General features: G+C 44.9%; 1 protein-coding gene across 3 annotated transcripts in view; it reads right to left on the bottom strand.

The window, feature by feature from the left end:
* Window positions 1-1,710: 1,710 nt before the first annotated feature.
* Window positions 1,711-21,065, bottom strand: part of LOC137421922 (adhesion G protein-coupled receptor E5) — a 58,305-nt gene continuing 38,950 nt past the window's right edge. The window contains exons 7-8 of one of the 3 annotated variants that reach the window (XM_078769893.1): window positions 8,393-8,504; window positions 1,711-2,977 (exon numbers count right to left, since the gene is read on the bottom strand). In XM_078769893.1, coding sequence (XP_078626019.1) covers window positions 8,416-8,504 — 89 coding nt within the window. In that variant the 3' untranslated portion in view covers window positions 1,711-2,977; window positions 8,393-8,415. Of the gene's footprint in view, window positions 2,978-6,730; window positions 8,505-21,065 lie in introns of those variants that run through there. The other 2 variants (XM_078769890.1, XM_068108502.2) reach the window with 2 other exon arrangements.

Raw genomic sequence — 21,065 nt, 5'->3', positions numbered from 1 at the left:
GTATTCATTTCTTAGCCTGGTGTTGGCTTAGCGGTTGGGGTGCCGGCTTGGGATCCTCGGATCCTGAGTTCGAATCCTGGTCGATCGCCGAATTAACGCCAGGGGGGTTGACTCAGCCTGTCATCCTTCCAAGGTCGGCAAATTGAGTACCAACTTGCTGGGATGAATGATTCTGGTGTGTACCCCGATTTAGAATAGGTACACCGTATCCCTGCGCAACGGAAGAGGTGATTAAGGGTTGGTGTCAGGAAGGGCATCTGGCCATAAAACGTTGCCTCAAAAAGGGAACCATGAGGTCATGGGGCCCACAAGGCCAACCCCTACTCTCGTGGGGAAAAATGGCCTTAAAACGGATCATTCATTGTATTCATTTATTGATACAGTACTCCTCTTTATTAATAACTAGACAGTTGTAATAATGCTCAAAATTTATAGTCTCTTTGATTACATTCTTCTTTATCCGCTGTAACTTTTTAAAAGCACATTTGGAGGTATACTTATAAGCATATACTGTATCACACTTTGCTCTTAGTCTTAGTCATACAAATAATTTCATAATTTCTCCTCCAAGTTCATGTTTAAAACTTGTTTTCTTGAAGAGAATAGGGTGTTTATTCTTTAATAGGTGATTGTCATAAATATCTGTTTGATGCCATATCCTCATAAACATCTACTGGATTGATTTATAGTATAATGCTGTATGTTTCCATATACAGTAAAACCTCTTTTATCCGGAATGTTCCAGAATGTTATGGATAAACGATATTTCTGGTTAGTGGATGTGGTTGTTGATTAAAATTTAAAAAAAAATAGATGTCGTTGTGGTACGTTGTACCCTAACCCTAATAGCTAACCCTATTAACTTTGAGCTTAGTAACCCTAACCCAACTCCCCAACTAATTATTTGGTTATTTGGACTCGCCCGATGCAGCCATGTTTGGCAGGGGCCATCGCCATGTTTAACTTATAAAATTAAGTGACTGAAACACAAGCACCCCATTATATCTGTTTGTATAATTATTGTTGTGAACGTGGTATGGGGGAATAAAACAGGTACCCCATTGAAACTCAAGAGCCAGCCTGAATAACAATACTGCAACACTAAATGAAGATGCAACCTCTAACCACCAGGTGACAGCAACAGCACAGACAGAGAACGAGAGAAGCCACAGACACTTCCTTTTCAGAACATTTCTGGTGAAGGTGAAGAAAACGGGTAAATCCACCAAGCCTGAATCGCATGTTTTGTATTTGGATTGTTATTTCAGTAAAATAACTTGTAAATGGAAAGGTGCCCCCACCCTGCTCCTTCCGCCTCTTCACCCCACACTACCACACCCAGGAAAACAATTACAGTGCAAAATCTTGGTGAGACAGAGAGGTGACGGCTTTATCTGTGACATGTCACAGGTCTACAAGAGCTTTGCGTTGCTGTTGCTGTTGTTAGGGTTCTTGTTGGGGGTCGGTTTTTGAAATGTGCACCCATTGGTCGGACGTCTGCCGGACCACACCCACATCTGTCACTTGACACCATGGCATCGAGATGAAATGATATGGATGCCATCTTGGTTGTCGGGTGGGCCTAACACATTAGGCCTGTAGGCCTCTGTTGATTATTCACTGCCCGTGTTTGTTGCGTCAGATTTCCATTGGCTTTGTTTGGGTTGAGTGTTATTGACGATGAGCGACCCCGAATAATCTTATCACATGTCGAATAATAGTAAGGTTTAATCAAGCCCATCAGAACGTACAGTAAATAATCAAGCATTACATTATGCTAATTACTAAGAAAATAGCTTTACGCAATTTATGAACAGCACCACAGTGGGGTTAAGCAATCCGTGACCATGTGACAAATCAGCTCGTTCTGATATAACTGTGGTGAGGGTCACATGGATAGGAGGTATTCAGTTAATATTTTAATAGCGCATTAAATGTGTTTCCCAATCGTGCTGTTCATCTTTTCAAAGTGCTTTAAATACGCGTTTTTCCAATCGATCCGTTACCGGATTTTGTTGCGGATTGTGATGACAGTGCGTTTATTCTTGTTTCATCAAGTTAGAGGGCCTGAACTAATAGCTCCTTAGGTGAGTGTTGTGCTATGTCTTTGCCTTTTCTTGTTTTCCCTATCCCTCTTCGCATCTTTTGATTATAAATAAACCTGTTTCTCACCACTGGCATGTTGGCCAGGTGCATGGTTCGGAGTTGGCAATTATAACTGTGGTATGCGTTAAACTCCCGGCCTTTGGAAATTTGGTTCAAATATTGCTAGGATAATTAAATTTGTGGTATGCTTCCCCAGGGTTCTTGCTTGAACCCCAATTCTTTTAAAATGGGAAACTACTGTAGGCAACAGATCTCGTTAGAGTTTCCGTATGTCAGGAACTGAATAAAAAAGAGATCTGTTTGGCTTTCTGGGCAGATGATGTAAGGATATGGCCTAAAAGGACCATCCATTGCTAAATTGGTGATCATGTTCCTATTCTGTCAGCAGGATCCTTCCCCTCACTGTCCCTCAGCACATACTTATCAATTCTAACTGCAATTTCATATTTGTAAGAATAAAAAAAAGTGGGGCAAGGATGAGCATTTGCACTTAAAATCACACAGCAACTAATGAAGTTCATCCAAAAAGTTCACAGTTCCTAGAGGAGGGGACACAGTATGAATGTTCTTGAGGCAGTAATAGTTCATGATGGCAAAATAATAATGGTCCTTGGAGCACAAAATAAGTCACTGGCCATGGGAAGCAAATAAAAACAGTTCATTGGCGGTGGGGCCGCAATAAAAGTCAGAGACAGCAAAAGTTGAAAAAAATATATTTTGAGGTAATCGGCAAGAGGCTGGTTTTGTAGTGGTCTTGTCAGTAATGATGCCCCTTGCAGCAGGAAGCAGCGGTGGTGATGGCTTGCTCCAGATGTTGAAGGGTTGCAGGAGCAGGAGGAAGAATGGCCAGTTTTAACCTGTTCTTCCCCCTCTGTGGAGGAAATGATGGTGAGCCTAAAAACTTAAAAGGCTGATGTGGTTGGGCTTATGGGCTGAAAAACTTAAAGGGCTGATGTAAGTGGCCGACATGCATTATATGGTGTGAAAGAGAGCATCGATTATAAACCCTAATACACAATCAACAAGAAAGAGCAGAGATTGCAGATCCTTGCCAGGACGTGTTTTAGTGGTTTTTAAGGCTTTTGTGCTAAAACAAATATGGCGGCCGAACCACGTGACTGACAACAAACAACAACTACAACAGGCATTTAAAGGCCATTTTCCCTGCTAGCCTTGCAGGGATTTTCCCTGCTAGCCATGACAATCTTCTCCATTTTGCCCTATTTTCTACATCTCCCCTTGTTAACCCCCTTGCCCGCATTTCTTTTTCCACCACCTTTAGCCAAGTCTTTCTCGGTCTTTCTCGGTCCATTAGAATTACCCTTTAGAATGATCCTTTAGAACCCAATATAATTATCCTTCAGAATTCCCCTTTAAAACCCTTTAGAACCCAGTAGAATTACCCTTTAGAATGATCCTTTAGAACCCAATATAATTATCCTTCAGAATTCCCCTTTAAAACCCTTTAGAACCCAGTAGAATTACCCTTCAGAATTCCCTTTTAAAACACTTTAGAATTACCCTTTAGAACCCATTAGAATCCCCCTTTAAAACCCTTCAGAATTGCCCTTTAAAATTACCCTTTAAAACTACCCTTTAGAATTACCCTTTAGAACCCAATATAACTACCCTTTAGCATTATCATTTAGAACCCATTAGAATTGTCCTTTGGAATTCCCCTTTAAAACCATTTAGAATTATTTTTTAGAACCCATTAGAATTACCCTTTAGAATTATCCTTTAGAACCCATTGGAATTACCCCTTCGAATTATCCTTTAGAACCCATTGGAATTACCCTTTCGAATTATCCTTTAGAATTATCCTTTAGAACCCATTTGAATTACCCTTCAGAATTCCCCTTTTAAACCATTTAGAATTACCCTTTAGAACACATTAGAATTCCCCTTTAGAATGCTCTATAATTACCCTTTAGAATGACCGTTTAGAACCCATTAGAACTACCCTTTAGAATTACCCATCAGAACTACCCTTTAGAATTACCCTTTAGAACCCATTAGAACTACTCTTTAGAATGACCCTTTAGAACCCATTAGAACTACCCTTTAGAATTACCCATTAAAACTACCCTTTGGAATTACCCTTTATAACCCATTAGAAATACCCTTTAGAATGACCCTTTAGAACCCATTAGAACTACCCTTTAGAATTACCCATTAGAAATACCCTTTAGAACCCATTAGAATTGTCCTTTGGAATTCCCCTTTAAAACCATTTAGAATTATTTTTTAGAACCCATTAGAATTACCCTTTAGAATTATCCTTTAGAACCCATTGGAATTACCCCTTCGAATTACCCTTTAGAATTATCCTTTAGAACCCATTTGAATTACCCTTCAGAATTCCCCTTTTAAACCATTTAGAATTACCCTTTAGAACACATTAGAATTCCCCTTTAGAACGCTCTATAATTACCCTTTAGAATGACCGTTTAGAACCCATTAGAACTACCCTTTAGAATTACCCATCAGAACTACCCTTTAGAATTACCCTTTAGAACCCATTAGAACTACTCTTTAGAATGACCCTTTAGAACCCATTAGAACTACCCTTTAGAATTACCCATTAAAACTACCCTTTGGAATTACCCTTTATAACCCATTAGAAATACCCTTTAGAATGACCCTTTAGAACCCATTAGAACTACCCTTTAGAATTACCCATTAGAAATACCCTTTAGAATCCATTAGAACTACCCTTTAGCATTACCCTTTAGAACCCATTATAATTAAACGTTGGAAAGGTAATGATTTAGAAAGGTTCTTCCTCATTTTTGACTGATGGAAGGAGATTGCCATTTCGGCTTCACCGCTGAAAAATGATTTACCCTCCTCTCTGCGCATGTGTGATCAGGATGCATTCAGAGGCAAAATATGGTAAAACAGCATACATGTCTTCCGATTGATGTTCCGATTCGTGCTCAAAATATAACATCCAATTGAAATAAGCTCTTCCTCGATCATAAACTGATCAGACGGGCATGAACCAATTGTTTAACCGCGCTTTGTGCTTCGCGTGCGTGGGGGAAAAGCACCCGTCCCAGTTTACTTTTAAACACACTGCAGTTCCTGGCCTCATCTTATGAATTTGGACATCTGTTACCAACATCTGTTACCACCATCTGTTGGCAACATCTGTTACCACCATCTGTTGGCAACATCTGTTACCACCATCTGTTGGCAACATCTGTTACCACCATCTGTTACCAACATCTGTTGGCAACATCTGTTACCACCATCTGTTGGCAACATCTGTTACCACCATCTGTTAGCAACATCTGTTACCACCATCTGTTGGCAACATTTGTTACCAACATCTGTTGGCAACATCTGTTAGCAACATCTGTTAGCAACATCTGTTACCACCATCTGTTGGCAACATCTGTTACCAACATCGGTTACCACCATCTGTTAGCAACATCTGTGACCAACATCTGTTGGCAACATCTGTTACCACCATCTGTTACCACCATCTGTTACCACCATCTGTTAGCAACATCTGTTACCACCATCTGTTAGCAACATCTGTTACCACCATCTGTTGGCAACATCTGTTACCACCATCTGTTAGCAACATCTGTTACCACCATCTGTTGGCAACATCTGTTACCACCATCTGTTGGCAACATCTGTTACCAACATCTGTTACCAACATCTGTTACCAACATCTGTTACCAACATCTGTTACCAACATCTGTTACCAACATCTGTTACCAACATCTGTTGGCAACATCTGTTACCAACATCTGTTACCAACATCTGTTACCAACATCTGTTACCAACATCTGTTACCAACATCTGTTACCAACATCTGTTACCAACATCTGTTACCAACATCTGTTACCAACATCTGTTGGCAACATCTGTTACCAACATCTGTTACCAACATCTGTTGGCAACATCTGTTACCAACATCTGTTACGGTACAGAGAATATTGCGAAGAAGACATATTACATCCAGATCAAAAAATAAATCACACAATACTAAAAGGTCTCGGACTAGGCTACCTTACCTATTGTGAAAGATAGAATATCCCGATAAGATGTCGTAAACTCAGAAGGATAAGGAGTTTTAGAAGATGCAGGGAGGAAAAAAGAAACAAGAAGGATGGTTCAGGCCTGGTCAAGCGGGCTGAGGAACCCTCGGCTAGGTTGAATGGGAGAACCAGGCTCAATTCCCCCACACATGACGTGCCGCTAGTCGGGTCTCCGGCCAGCCCGGGCGATCTTTTGTGTCGGTGTCTCCAAAGTACCGGGACTGGTACTTTGGTTCCGTACCACATGGTCCCGCACGCTCACGTACTATTTGCCATGTCCTGGTGTGGCATGGCTGCTTCAAATCAGGGGGGCATGGTTTTTGTAGTATTTTTCATTTCTGGATCCTTTACACGTTGGCCTAATGTGGCTTGGAAGGAGTGTCCTGGATTGTAGTTGGGTAGTATGGACTTGTTAGTCCCACTAGTTGTCCACGTGATGTGCTCACCACTCTACTACCTGATTGCTGAGTCTGTTTAATCCCCCACAGCCCACACTGCTCTGCACGTAGTACTGGGATGAGATATTACCAGTAGCAGTTCGTCTTATGAACCATACAGACCTGAAATAATTACAAGAAATCAAATGGTTTATTGAATGTGGTTTGACTCGGAGGGTACATTGGAAAACAAAAACAAAAAATTATGACATTCACAAATTGGAACATCCTGGAGTTCAGTTCACGAATCACAAATTACAGGTGTGAATCATATGCAGATGATCTGGTGTTGATTGCGGAAAGTATGGATGGACTGAAGGAAAAGATGAACAATTGGAAGGAATGTATGGAGACAAAAGGTCTGAAGGTGAATATAGGAAAGACGAAGGTGATGGCAAGTGGTAAAGCATGTGGTGAGGTGGAAAGAACTGGGAAGTGGCCCTGTGCTGTGTGCAGGAAGGGTGTCGGAGTGAACTCCATTCAGTGTACAATGTGCGCTGAGTGGGTTCATCAAAAATGTAGTGGTCTGAGAGGGTCATTAACCAGTGTGGCAGCTACATTCAAATGTAAGGTGTGCACAGAGGGAGCTGCAGATGGAGGAAATGTTGAGTTGGATCTTGGAGACGGCGTGAAGCTGGAAGGTGTGAAAACATTTTGCTACCTCGGAGACATGCTGAATGGAGAAGGTGGATCAGACTCGGCAACGGTTGTTAGAGTGAGATGTGCATGGAAGAAGTTTCGGGAACTGAGTGGCGTGCTGAGGAGGGGAGTGTCGCTGAAGCTGAAGGGAAAGGTGTATGCTGCATGTGTGAGAAGTGTTATGATTTATGGGAGCGAGACATGGGTAATGAACGTAGAGCAGCAACGAAGGTTGGAAAGGGTGGAAATGCGAATGGTTCGACGGATGTGCGGAGTATCGTTGAGAGAGAGGAAGACAAATGATGAATTGCGAAAGATGATGGGAATAGAGCCTGTGATTGATGCTGTGAAGAGGAACAGTTTGAGATGGTTTGGTCATGTGTTGAGGAAGGATGAAAGTGACTGGTTGAGAAGAGTGATGGAAATGAATGTAGAAGGAAGTAGAGGACGGGGAAGACCGAGAAAGACTTGGCTAAAGATGGTGGAAGAAGAAATGCGGGCAAGGGGGTTAACAAGGGGAGATGCAGAAAATAGGGCAAAATGGAGAAGATTGTCATGGGGACCGCAAGGCTAACCCCCGCTCTAGCAGGGAAAATGGCCTTTAAAATGCATGTTGTTGTTGTTGTTGAATCATGAGTGAGTGGCACCATTCAAAACGAGTGGAAAACTGTTCTTTTTCATGGGTGTGATCTTCTTTTTTCATATGATCCTGCATGAAGATAATTCTAATAATCGAAGATCCAGTGATGGGACCAATTCGGTTGCAGCATCACTGTGTAGTTCCGCAAGGGATCCGATGGATCTCCTCCGCACTCAGGTGTGGTGGCTACCTAGCCAGGCTGTTCCATAACTTTATCTGCATTGCTCTCTTGAGGGATCTTTATCGTGAGGCTTTCTGTGATTAATTTCAGAATGCACAAACATTCATCACAACTGAAATCTGCAATCATAAGTTTGAGAATCTTTACCTAAATCACATCTTTTTCTAATTTCCAAAGAGTTTTTCCTCTTTTTCTTCATGATTTAGGGAAAATTCATGAAATGTCTTAACTCTACTGTAAAGGGATTTATTGTTAATGAATAAAGTATTGGATTAAGGAGACGAATCAATTTTGATCGTGTAACATTTGTGAAATTGATGCTGGATGTGCAAACCTGGTGTAATGTTCTGGAATCATTTAGCAAACAAGAAAAGTGAGGATGGTGAGGGTCGAGTAGCTCAGCATGAAGAGTGACGTGTTCCATTGGAAACTACGCACGGCTTTGCCTGTGAGTTACAATAAAGGGAAACAGTACATTAATTACACATTCAAAAATCTCTTGTGCCCTATATGAAGCAATATCTTTCTAACACATTCTCGATGTGCGAAGTTAAGTGAACATTTTCATCAATAACATTAAAGTCAAATGTATTTTTCAACCAGCAGGGGCTACTTTGTGCTGCCTGGGACGGGGGAAGGATACTACCCATCGATGCTGACTGGGTGAGCTTTTTCCCGTGGTTGTTTTGGGATGTATTGGACATTGAAAAGCTATGGAGGTATTGGCCTCAAGGTGGTTATAGTTCGCCTGCGGACCGGTGGCGGCACTGTCTGATTCCACACCCTAATAAACACCTTATAGTGGACTTTGGTTGCCTCAAAACGGATGCCAAGGCCAACGTGTGGTAGCTCAAAGCCTTGCCCAGAATCTGAAGTACCTACACCCAAATTTTGTGGCTTCTAGGTGCTACGGTTTAGCCGTAAGAGAATAACGCATAAATGCACACACAAACAATCTTACTATAATTCACCAAATATCCATCCGTCCGTCTGTCTGTCTGTCTGTCTGTCTGTTTCCAGGTACCGCAAAAACGGCTGAACCGATCGCAACGAAATTTTGGGTGGGTAATCCTGGGACCCCCTGGAGTAAAATAGGCTAGATTGTTTTTCCAAATTTTCCAATTTCTAATTTTTCCAATTTTTCAGTTTTTCCAAACATGATCGACAGAATAATATTTACCGATATGAACGGTGATGTGGCTTTTATTGAAGTTCTACAAATACTGTTTAGATTTTGATGATTTGCGTGTGATATGATTTAACGGATGTTTATATAAATCGTTTAAAATAAAAAAGCCTTCAATTTCTGATATTTTGCCTTTTCATTTGGGCCTCCCAATTGAAGCACCGCCCATAGGGTGGGTACCGTTGCTAGTTTAAATAATTTATAAGAAGAAGAAGTTAAAAATTTTCTGACATTTCCAATTAAAAGAAAGACAAATCACATTATATTATGGGCTTTGGAGTCACTAAATTTATGTGCACTTGCCAATTCAAGTTGAATATTCTATCCTCCCAAAAACAAGGAGAAAAAGACATAAAATGTCATTGCTCCTGTGGTTTTAGTAATTTGCTATACAGAGTTAAAGGCCGTCAATAGGCCATCGTTGGTCGGATTACAAAACAAAATATTCTGCATATGTACACTCTCATGTATTGTCTTTGTGCCAAGTTTGAACTAGATCGATCCATGCACGGCTGAGAAATGGTTGGGGACACGTTTAAGTAAAAAAAATGGCTGCCAGTCGGCCATTTTCGATCTGATCTCTAAAAAAGATGACATGCATATGCAAGCCACCATACCTTATCTGTGTGCCAAGTTTGAACAAGATCGGTAAATGCATGTCTGAGAAATGGTTGAGGACGTGTTCAACATCGGGGTTTTTATGCCTCTGCCTGCGAAGGTGGCCGGAGGCATTATGTTTTTTTTTGTATACAAGATCGAGGCTCGTGAAAGAGCGAACATTAATCACACAGAAAGACAAACAGACACATAAAACAAATAACATCGGGAGCGGTAGACAAGATGGGGAGAGAGGGGGAAGGACACAAACACAACATTTGAGAGCAGGGACCGAGAGACATGGAGACATCGAGAGATCTGTGGGAGGGAGAGGGCTTTGGGGGGGAGGCATGTGAAGGGGGGGGAGGCATGTGAAGGGGGGGAGGCATGTGAAGGGGGGGGGGTGGGAGAGGTATAAACATATGGACACTGCCAGGATTTCCAGGAAATAAGTTGGAATTTCAAACAAGGTGGATCTGGGGTGAATTAGTGGGGGTAGAAAAGATCAAGGTTATGGATGGGGGAAGATAAGAGATGGTGGTGAACAGCTGTTTTAAAGACCTGGAGGGAGGAGAGGGATTGAAGGGAGTGTGGGAGTTTGTTCCACAGGCGGGAGAAAAGAGGAATGAAAGAGTGAAGGTGAGCAGAGAGCCGAGATTTCGGCAGTTTAACCATCAGAGGGTTGCTGGCAGATCTTGTGCGACCTGTAGGAATATTTGGGGGACAGAGCACAGAGAGAGCTGGGGGAGCAAGGCCGGAGAGGAGTCGGTAGAAGACAGAAAGACCACCTACCTGCCTGCGGTGAGTGAGTGAAAGGCCCTCAGAGATAGCTTCATCACGGGAGATTCCAATGATTTTGAAAGCTTTGGATTCAACAGCGTGAAGCCGAGCCAGGTGTGAGGCAGGAGCACCAGCCCATAGGGGAGAACAGTATTCCATTGAGCTGCGGATGAAAGCCTTGTATGTGGTGAGGAGCTCAGGTGTGCCGAGGAAGGACTTCGCACGACGGAGGATGCCCAGTCGGCGACTGGCTTTGGAGGCCAGCTTGGAAATGTGGTTTTCCCAAGAAAGATCATGGCAGATAGTGAGACCCAAAAGCTTGAGTGACAGAACTTCTTGGAGAGGATTGTTGAGAAAGTAGATGGGAGGGTTGTCCAGTCGATCTTTTCGGAGAGACATAGTAAGAGAGTGAGATTTGGCAGGATTGAAAGACATGTTCCACTTGTTTGACCAGTCTGTGATTTTGTCCAGGTCTTCAGAGAGTGAGGAGGCTGCAGACTGCCGATCTGAGGGAAGAGGAATGGAGCGGCAGAGAGTGGAGTCATCAGCAAAGAGATAGAGAGGATTTTCCAGAGAGTCAGAGAGATCATTGATAAAGACCAGAAAAAGCACAGGGCCCAGCACACTTCCTTGGGGAACTCCAGCCTGAACAGGAAGGGGAGATGAGAGAAATCCATTCAGGGCCACACGTTGACTACGACCAGAGAGGAAGTCCGCAAGCCATGCATGGAGATTTCCATGGATACCATAGGAGGAGAGTTTGGTGAGCAGAGCTGGGTGCCAGACCGTATCAAAGGCCCTTGATATGTCAAGGGAGACAGCTCTGATTTCCTGTTTGGCATTGAGGACCTCCATCCATTGTTGAGACAGCAGAAGCAGCATGTCCAGAGTAGAGTGACCTGGTCTGAAACCAAATTGATGATCAGAGATCAAGCCATTGGAGAAGAGGAAAGATTTCATATCCGAAGCAATGATGGATTCCATGACTTTGCTGATAATTGGGAGCAGGCTGATTGGTCTGTAGTTGCAAGGATCTGTTTTTGCACCTTTTTTGTGTAAAGCGGTAATGTTAGCTGATTTCCAGGATGCTGGCAGATGACCTTGAGCAAAAGATAGGGCGAAAAGCACAGAGAGAGGGTGAGATAGATCGGCAGAGCAGGATTTTAGGACCCGTGGGCTGATGCCGTCTGGTCCAGTTGCAGAATCAGAGTCGAGGTTTGACAAAAACTCCTCCACCTTGTCAGGAGAGAAGGACACAGAGTCCAGGAGCAGTTGGGTTCGACTGGGAAAGGTGGGAACAGAGAGAGATGGGTTTGGGACTAAGGATTTCGAGGCGAACACAGAGTTGAGGCATTCGGCTTTGTCACGTGCGATGTCAACTGTGTGGCCATTTGAGGTAAGGGAGGGGATGGAGGGGGAACAAACACCAGAAACGGATTTGACCAGACGCCACCAGGATTTGGAGGAAGGAGACAGGTTTGAGAGTTCATTCTTGAGTGAGGAGAGATAGTGCTTCCTGGCACTCCTGAGGGTAGACACACACTTGTTCCGAGCTTGGTGGAAGGAACTGAGATTTCCTTCAGTTGGATTAGCCTTCCAAGAGGCAAAGGCAAGTTGTTTCAGGGCAACTGCCTCACCACAAGATTCGGTGTACCATGGACGGGAGGAAGGGTAAGACAATTGAAGGCGAGATGGGATAAATCTGTGCATGAGAGAGATCAGTTTGCTTTGGAAGAATTCCCAGGAAGAATTGATGTCAGAGGCAGTGGAGATGGGAGACCAATCCAGACGATTGATGGCTGCTTGAAGACCGTCCCAGTCGGCCTGAGTGAAATGCCAGACTCGTCGACGCTGAGGAGGCTCTCTGAGAATGGCCAGAGAGATGTCCACTTTGACAAGCACATGATCAGAAGAACCGATTGGAGCAGAAGAAGAGCAGCAGACATTAGCAGGGAAGTTTGTCATAACCAAGTCTAGAAGAGAAGATACTCCATTGGCTGAGATCCGGGTCGGGAAATTGACAGATTGTGTCAATCCCAGTGAGTCACAGAAGTCCTTTGCTGAGGTGCCATGACTAGTGAGAGAGGAACCCACACCCAACCAGGTGGCATGATGACAGTTGAAGTCACCACATATGAGGAAGAGAGAGTTGGGATGAGTGGATAGAAGTTGGTCCATGTTGTCAGACAGTGAAATGTAGATGGAGTCATCACTGTTTGGGGGACGGTACAGAACACATATGAACAAAAGGTGGGAGCGGAGAGGAAGCCGTAACCAGAGGTACTCCTGCGGGTGAGGAGGAAAGAGAGCAGTGCAAGGAGAGTGAGGAAGAGAGTTTTTGACAAAGATAGCCACCCCACCACCAGGCCGAGGCTCAGGTCTATCATACCGGAGGAGGGAGTAACCAGGAAGAGATATTAAGGAATCAGAGACATCTTGAAGGAGGAAAGTCTCTGTTAAGCAGATCAAGTCTGGATTGTCAGAAGCAACCTGTATGGAGAGATCAGTCAGGTTTGAGCGAAGGCCCCGGATGTTTGAGGTCCATACCGTTAATGAAGAGAGAGGGGGAGCATCGGGTACAGGACAGGGGAGGGGAGGAGTAGGGTAAGATGAAGGAAGAGAGGGGGAGGTAGGGAGAGCAGTTGATAGTGTTTCAGATGTTGCAGAAGAGTTCCAAGAAAGGGAAGGATGAGGAGGATGAAAGGTTTGCTGGTGAAGGGATGTGGCACAGTGAGGGGTTGTTTGAGGGGGGGCAGAGGAAAGTAGAAGGTTTGGGGGGGTGGAGGTATGAGATAGAAGGGAGACGAAGTGGGGAGGAGGCAGCTTGGAGGAGGAGGGGGGAGGAGAGAGATTTGGAGAGGAATGGTATGGGGGGAGAATTGAATGGGAGGGATTGGGGGGGAGTTTTGAAGGGGAGGAGTGAGGGGGGAGTTTAGGAGGGGAGGGGCAAGGGGGGAGTTTTGGAGGGAAGGGGAAAGGGGGGAGATCAGGAGTGGAGGGGCAAGGGGGGGGATTAGGAGGGGAGGGGCAAAGGGGAAGTTTAGGAGGGGAAGGGCAAGGGGGGAGTTCAGGAGTGGAGGGGCAAGGGGGGAGTTTAAGAGTGGAGGGGCAAGGGGGAAGTTTCGGAGTGTAGGTGCAAGGGGGGGGGATTTGGATGGGAGGGGCAAGAGGGGAGTTTAGAAAGTGGATGATTAATGAAAGACGAACATTGATAACAAATTGGGTTTGTTGTGATTTTCAAGTTAGCAATCCGGTTCAGGATGATGGAGGAGGGATGGAATGAATGTGAATTTAGACCATGTAGTGAGGGAGACGTATAAGATATTGAATTTCTTTTTTTTGAAGTGGAATGAGTTGGAGAGGAAATTGAGAAAAGCCTTTTAAATAGGAAGAAAAACAGCGTGTTGTAATATACCACTGAATAAAAAACAGAAGGGGAAAGGTTAAACATATTTAAAAATATTTAAACAGAACTATGAACAATCTTATATGCACAAAAATACCAACGGGGGGAGAGCCGAGAGGGACCACCACGAGTCACGTGAACAGGGCAAACGGTGGATGGCAAGGAGATAATGGGGGTGGGGCGAACAGCACACCTGGACAGAAAATACAGGATGAGACAACAGTACACGTGGAGAAAATAAAATAAATGTTTTTGGTTTTTTTTTTTTTTTTTTTTTTTTTTGGGGGGGGGGGGGGTGGGGATTTAGAACGTTAGACAGTATTATGTTCGGGGTAGAAGGGAAAAAACCAAGAGCCAAGCAAAACACACTTAAGTTAACAAAACACCGACGGGGGTACAACTACAAGGCCACACACGAGGAGCAGAAAACGATTAATTAATTACGAGTTACAGGAAATTCAAACCAAAACTAACTATAATCAAACAATATCACATGGACGATAAAATAACGAATTGAAATTTGACAATCTATCTGGGGAAATGGGGGAGAAACACGTGGTCGAAGAACGAACGAACGAATAAGAATGAATAAACGAATGAGCACAGAGAAGGTAGTCTTTTTTTTTTGTTTTTTTGAGTTGAGATTTACATAAGGAAGTAGGCTTTGGGGTGGAAAGACTGCGAAAACAGAGAACGAAAGTTATTGGATCACAAACGACAGGCGCTGAGAGAAAAACAAAGCCTCAAGGTTGTACAGTGTACACTGTACAGGGCCTCGAGACGACACGAATTAACGCGATTTTCAATACAGGTATGAAAGATTTGCACCGAAAAATCTTTGACGGGACAATATACGTACATACACCATAAAAGAAATACAGTTATAACGAAAATACAAATTGGAACAATGACTTAACTTCGATTTCGATGGAGAGCGTGGAGACCTGCGAAAAAACGAACCGTCGCCAGCAAGACCGGAAACGGAAGTCCAAATGGTTTTCCAATGGTTTTATAACTAAAATGGCTGCCAGTCAGCCATCTATGATCGTATCACGAAACAAAATTATGTGCATTTGTTCACCATCATGTGTTGTCTTTGTGCCAATTATGAACAAAATTGGTCCATACATATCCGAGATATGGTTGTGGACGCACGCACGCACGGATGGATGAGACCCAATCCTTAAGCCCCCATTTCGGACGAAGTCTAATAAATAAGGACTAACAAAGAATGATAGTTGAAAAGTATTTCCCTTATCCACCAAATAATGGAATGGCCAGTGAGCCTGGTGTTGGCTTAGTGGTTAGGGTGCCGGCTTGGGATTCTAGAATCCTGGGTTCAAATCCCGGTCTAATCACTGAATTAATGCCAGGAGGGTTGACTCAGCCTGTCATCCTTCCGAGGTCGGCAAATTGAGTACCAGTTCACTGGTAATTCCCTGTGTGTCGCAAGAGGCAACTAACAGGGCTGGCGGCAGGAAGGGCATCTGGCCATAAAACATTGCTTCATAAAGGGGACCAGGGGACCACGGTGCCCAAAAAAGACCAACCCCTGCTCTGCGGGGAAAAAAATGGCCTCTAAAGGTGGTTCTTCTTCTAGTGAAACTCAGCACAGATGGTGATCCTTTGCCGAACTTTTCGATCATGGTAATGTCTTAGTTAAGAGTTGTTTCTCACATCTGATAACATATTTGATGATCGGAACTCACCATCAAACAAATTATATCGATATTCGTGTTGAAATAGATAAAAATTAGGCTTTTTATAAAGATTTGTATATGTGGATTGACCCTCAGAGATCATGGCGACGGGTGGCAGCTCGGATGGTTTTAAGTTATGAATTGTGAGAAAAGAACTGTTTTAAAACACCTAGTTAGGTGCAGGGTGGTAAAAGATGTTATCCCATAAAGTTTTGTGCCGATTAACCTTGGGAGCTCAAAGGAGTAGGTTCACAAAGAAACAAACAAACGGACATTTTGCATATATATATATATATATATATATATATATATATATATATATATATATATATATATATATATATATATATATATATATATCAGTCACTATGCGACCTTCATATCATCAGTGGAGAACCGCCAGCAAGGTGTCACATACAGCTGCTGCTGCACCTTGCTGGGAGCGATAAGCACCGCCTGCCACACGGTAACGTTATCTCTGGTATCCACTCATCATATGGAGTCGACCTGGTTGCGGTTGGGAGTTACTAATAATGGTATCTGTAATCTGGTTCTCCAACCTAATGAGCGGACAGCATGACGTCATCGCCATGCATGTCCGCATTGCCTGCAAAGCTCCAGAGGAACCATCTAGCAGTGCGTCATTACGGATTATAAATTCAGATACTGTCACAAGTGCATGCAAAACTCACAGTTATAGTTGCCTTTGCAGGCAATGTGGACATGCATGGCGATGACGTCATGCTGTCTGCTCATTAGGTTGGAGAACCAGATTAAAGATACCATATATATATATATACACAGTCACGTGAAAAAGTAAGTACACCCCATGTAAAGTTTTGACTTTTTTAACATATTTCAACATACAGCTATTTGATCTTCATTTCAACAATATTGATAGATAAAGGTGATATAATATAACAAATATCATGAAACATTTACATTTTGTAGTCCATTGTATAATTTAAATAAACATAAATGCAAATTTTGCATGTGGAAAAAGAAAGTACACCCTGACATTTATCACTACTTCAAATACCTAAAATTAGAATCAGGCGCACCAGCTCAGGTGCAAATGATTAGAACATCGTTAGAGAGGATCTTGGAGGAACCTGTCTTATTTAAACCTCAGACATTTAGTTTGGTTTGCTCTTTGTTGTTGAAGTGTGCGGCGTCACCATGCCTAGATCAAAAGAGCTCTCTGATGCCTTCAGGAAGAAGGTTATAGATGCCTACGAGTCTGGGAAGGGATATAAAAAGATCTCCAAACAATTTGAAATCAATCATTCGACTGTCCAGAAGATCATCTACAAGTGGAGAAGATTCCAAACAACTGCCAACTTGTTCAGGCCAGGCCGCCCCAGCAAGTTCAGCCCGAGAGCAGACTGCAAGATGCTGAAAGAACTCTCTAAGAACCCCAGAATGTTATCACGGGACGTACAGGTAGCTCTTGCCGCTGTTGATGTCAAAGTGCACAAGTCTGCCATTGGAAAGAGGCTGCACAAATTTGATCTACATGGGAGGTGTGCCAGGAGGAAACCTTTGCTGTCCAGAAAGAACATCAGGGCAAGACTAAAGTTTGCCAATGAACACCATGGCAAAGACCAGCACTTCTGGAACAATGTGCTCTGGACAGATGAGTCAAAGGTAGAGCTATTTGGCCACAGTACCAGAAGACATGTTTGGCGAAAATCAAAGACAGCATTTGACCACAAGAATCTGATACCAACTGTAAAGCATGGTGGTGGAAATATTATGGTTTGGGGCAGCTTTGCTGCATCAGGGCCTGGGCAGCTCACCATCATAGAATCCACTATGAATTCTTCATTGTACCAGAGGGTGTTTGAGGATAATGTGAGGCCATCTGTCGGAGAGTTGAAGCTCAACCGAACGTGGACCTTGCAACATGACAATGACCCTAAACATACCAGTAAATCCACCAAGGAATGGCTGAAAAGAAAGAAATGGAGGGTTCTGGAATGGCCAAGTCAAAGCCCGGATCTAAATCCCATCGAGATGTGGGGGGGGGGGGGGGGGGGGGGATTTGAAACGAGCTGTGCATGCAAGAAACCCCTCAAACATCGCACAGCTGAAAGAATTCTGCATGGAGGAGTGGGCAAAAAATTCTCCCAGTCGATGTCAGAGACTGGTAGGCAGTTATAAGAAACGCCTACTTGAGGTTGTTTCTGCCAAAGGAGGCAATACCACCGATTAGAGCCAAGGGTGTACTTACTTTTTCCACATGCAAATTTGCATTTATGTTTATTTAAATTATACAATGGACTACAAAATGTAAATGTTTCATGATATTTGTTATATTATATCACCTTTATCTATGAATATTGTTGAAATGAAGATCAATAAATGAAGATCTTTCACTCACTCACCGCAGGCAGGTAGGTGGTCTTTCTGTCTTCTACCGACTCCTCTCCGGCCTTGCTCCCCCAGCTCTCTCTGTGCTCTGTCCCCCAAATATTCCTACAGGTCGCACAAGATCTGCCAGCCACCCTCTGATGGTTAAACTGCCGAAATCTCGGCTCTCTGCTCACCTTCACTCTTTCATTCCTCTTTTCTCCCGCCTCTGGAACAAACTCCCACACTCACTTCAATCACACTCCTCCCTCCAGGTCTTCAAAACAGCTTTCAAAACAGCTGTTCACCCACCATCTCTTATTTTTCCCCATCCAAAACCTTGATCTTTTCTACCCCTACTAATTCACCCCAGATCCACCTTGTTTGAAATTCCAACTTCTTTCCTGGAAGTCTTGGCAGTGTCCATATGTTTTATACCTCTCCCACCCCCCCCCCTTCCCATGCCTCCCCCCCCAAAGCCCTCTCCCTCCCACAGTTCTCTCGATGTCTCCATGTCTCTCGGTCCCTGCTCTCAAATGTTGTGTTTGTGTCCTTCCCCCCTCTCTCCCCATCTTGTCTACCGCTCCCGATGTTATTTGTTTTGTGTGTCTGTTTGTCTTTCTGTGTGATTAATGTTCGCTCTTTCACGAGCCTCGATCTTGTATACAAAAAAAAAAAAAAAAAAAAAAAAAAAAAAATTAGCTGTATGTTGAAATATGTTGAAAAAGTCAAAACTTTACATGTGGTGTACTTACTTTTTCACGTGACTGTATATACATAGCTCACCTCAGAAACACATTCGTGACTTACCTGCATTCATCAGCGCTAATTTTTTATTACTTCGATTTTATTAATAGACCAAGGTAAGCGGTGTATTGGGGATATGTCTGCTCTATATGGCTGTAGTGCCCCATGTCTGCACCATTCTGTTGATATGTAACAACACATGATTGTTATCTATATATTTGTCCTGCATTTGATTTAGGTAAATGTTCCTGCATAAGGAGTACGTTATTGTATAAAATAATAATTACTGTTTTTCAACCACTTTAATGAAACATTGAATGAATGAATGAGCATTGAAGGAAAGATGAAAACAGAATGGTATTCATTGGAGCGCATACTCTGCCAGGCTAACCAGTTTATGTTTCACATCCCACTAATATGCTGGATTTGATCCGAAGTTGAACCAAAATACTAATCAACTTGTTCTTGTTACCTACCTAACTCATCCACCAAGTTTTGTCATAATCCGTCCTCAACTTTTTGAGATATTGTAGCGGCTACCGCTGGGTTTTCACAATCGCCTTGCACCTATCAAGGACGCGGAGCGATCACCATGCCGGGCTCGTCCAGGACGCCCGGGCAGGCCCAGCGCTCAACTTGCCAGGCCTCGGTCGGGACGCTGGGCCACGCCCCCCTCTTCGCCTTTCCTGGGCAAACGCACCGGGATAATATGTATATATATTGCTGCCTGATAAACGGGCTTTTCAGAGTGCCTGAGTGTTTGGTTTGATTAAAGCAACTCGGATGAATTCCAGCTTTTTGTCGCGTCCATTCTTCCGATCGACGTGGGAGCCCCAGCTCCTTCATTGGTGACCTACCGACATGGACACGGCAGTCGCCCTTAAACTGCCTACCTTCTGGGAGGCTCACGCGGCGGTTTGGTTCGCACAGGCGGATTCCCTGTTCGCCCTGCGAGGCATCACGGCCGACGACACCCGCTTCCCACCATGTGGTAGCAGCGCTCGGTTCGGCCACCGCGGCCCGCGCCCTGAGCCTCCTCGAGAGCCCGCCAGCCCGCTGACAAATACGGCGCGATTAAGAAGCTTCTCCTCGACGCTTTCGCCCTTCCCATCAGCGGAACGCGCACGGGCGCCTGCTCGACCTGCCCGAGCTCGGCGACACGCGCCCTTCCGAGCGAATGGACTACATGCTTTCACTGCTTGGCGAGCCACTCTCCGGCATTCCTGTTCGGGAGCTGTTCCTCCGTCAGCTGCCTAACCCGGTACGCCTCGCCCTGGCAAGCACGACGATCACAGATCCCCGGGCCCTTGCCAGAGAAGCCGACAAGATCTCCGCCGCAGGACAGTGCATCGCAGCGGCGACATGGGACCCACCGCCATCCGACGCAACACCCATGGCGCCCGAGCACCCGGCACGGTCGACGACCGAACTGCCGACGCAATTGGCGGCCGCTTACACCGAGCCGACCACCTCCAGCACGACGACCGGGGCCTCCACCTGACCAAGCGTGGTGTTACTATCATGCCAGGTTCGGACAGAAGGCCCGGACATGCCGACCCCCGTGCACCTTCGGCAGGCCGGGAAACGGCCGGGCCGGCGTTCATTACCAGCCATGAGCGCCGGCCACACGGGCAACTTACTGTTCATCATGGATAAAGCGTCCGGACGGCGCTTCCTGTGCGACACCGTGCGCCCAACTGAGCGTCATACCCCGCCTCTGACCAGGACAGGCAATCCGTGGTTTGCGGCCCCTCCTTGGTTGCGGCCAACGGATCGACCATCCGCACCTTCGGCCCACGCAACGTCACCCCTCTGCTTCGGCGGCCAACGCTTTGCTTGGACGTTTGTAACCGCAAACGTGCCCATGGCTCTGCTAGGCGCGACTTCCTCCAACGGCATCGTTTAATCAACGCCGAAACCTTCAGCTCCCTGGTATGCACATTGAGCAGCTCCGCGCCGACCGAGCTGGCATGCGCCGTCCCGGCGGCGAACGAGTTTGCTCGCCTGCTCACGGAGTTCCCGGCCCTCACGCGGCCGACGTTTTCGGCCGTCGCAGTACAGCATGGGATCGAGCACCACATACCAACCACGGGCCCGCCGGTCTACGCCAGGGCCCGCCGCCTCGACCCAGCCAAGCTCGCCGTGGCGAAGGCCGAATTTGACGCGTTGGAGCACCTCGGCATCGTGCGGCGCTCCGATAGTGCGTGGGCCTCGCCACTGCACATCGTGCCAAAGCCGG

This window comes from Myxine glutinosa, chromosome 1 (assembly GCF_964187855.1).
Source record: "Myxine glutinosa chromosome 1, kmMyxGlut1.1, whole genome shotgun sequence".
NCBI classification, from domain to species: domain Eukaryota; kingdom Metazoa; phylum Chordata; class Myxini; order Myxiniformes; family Myxinidae; genus Myxine; species Myxine glutinosa.
The sequence above is the reverse complement of the archived record's forward strand: the minus strand, read 5'-3'. Positions and strand labels throughout refer to the sequence as shown.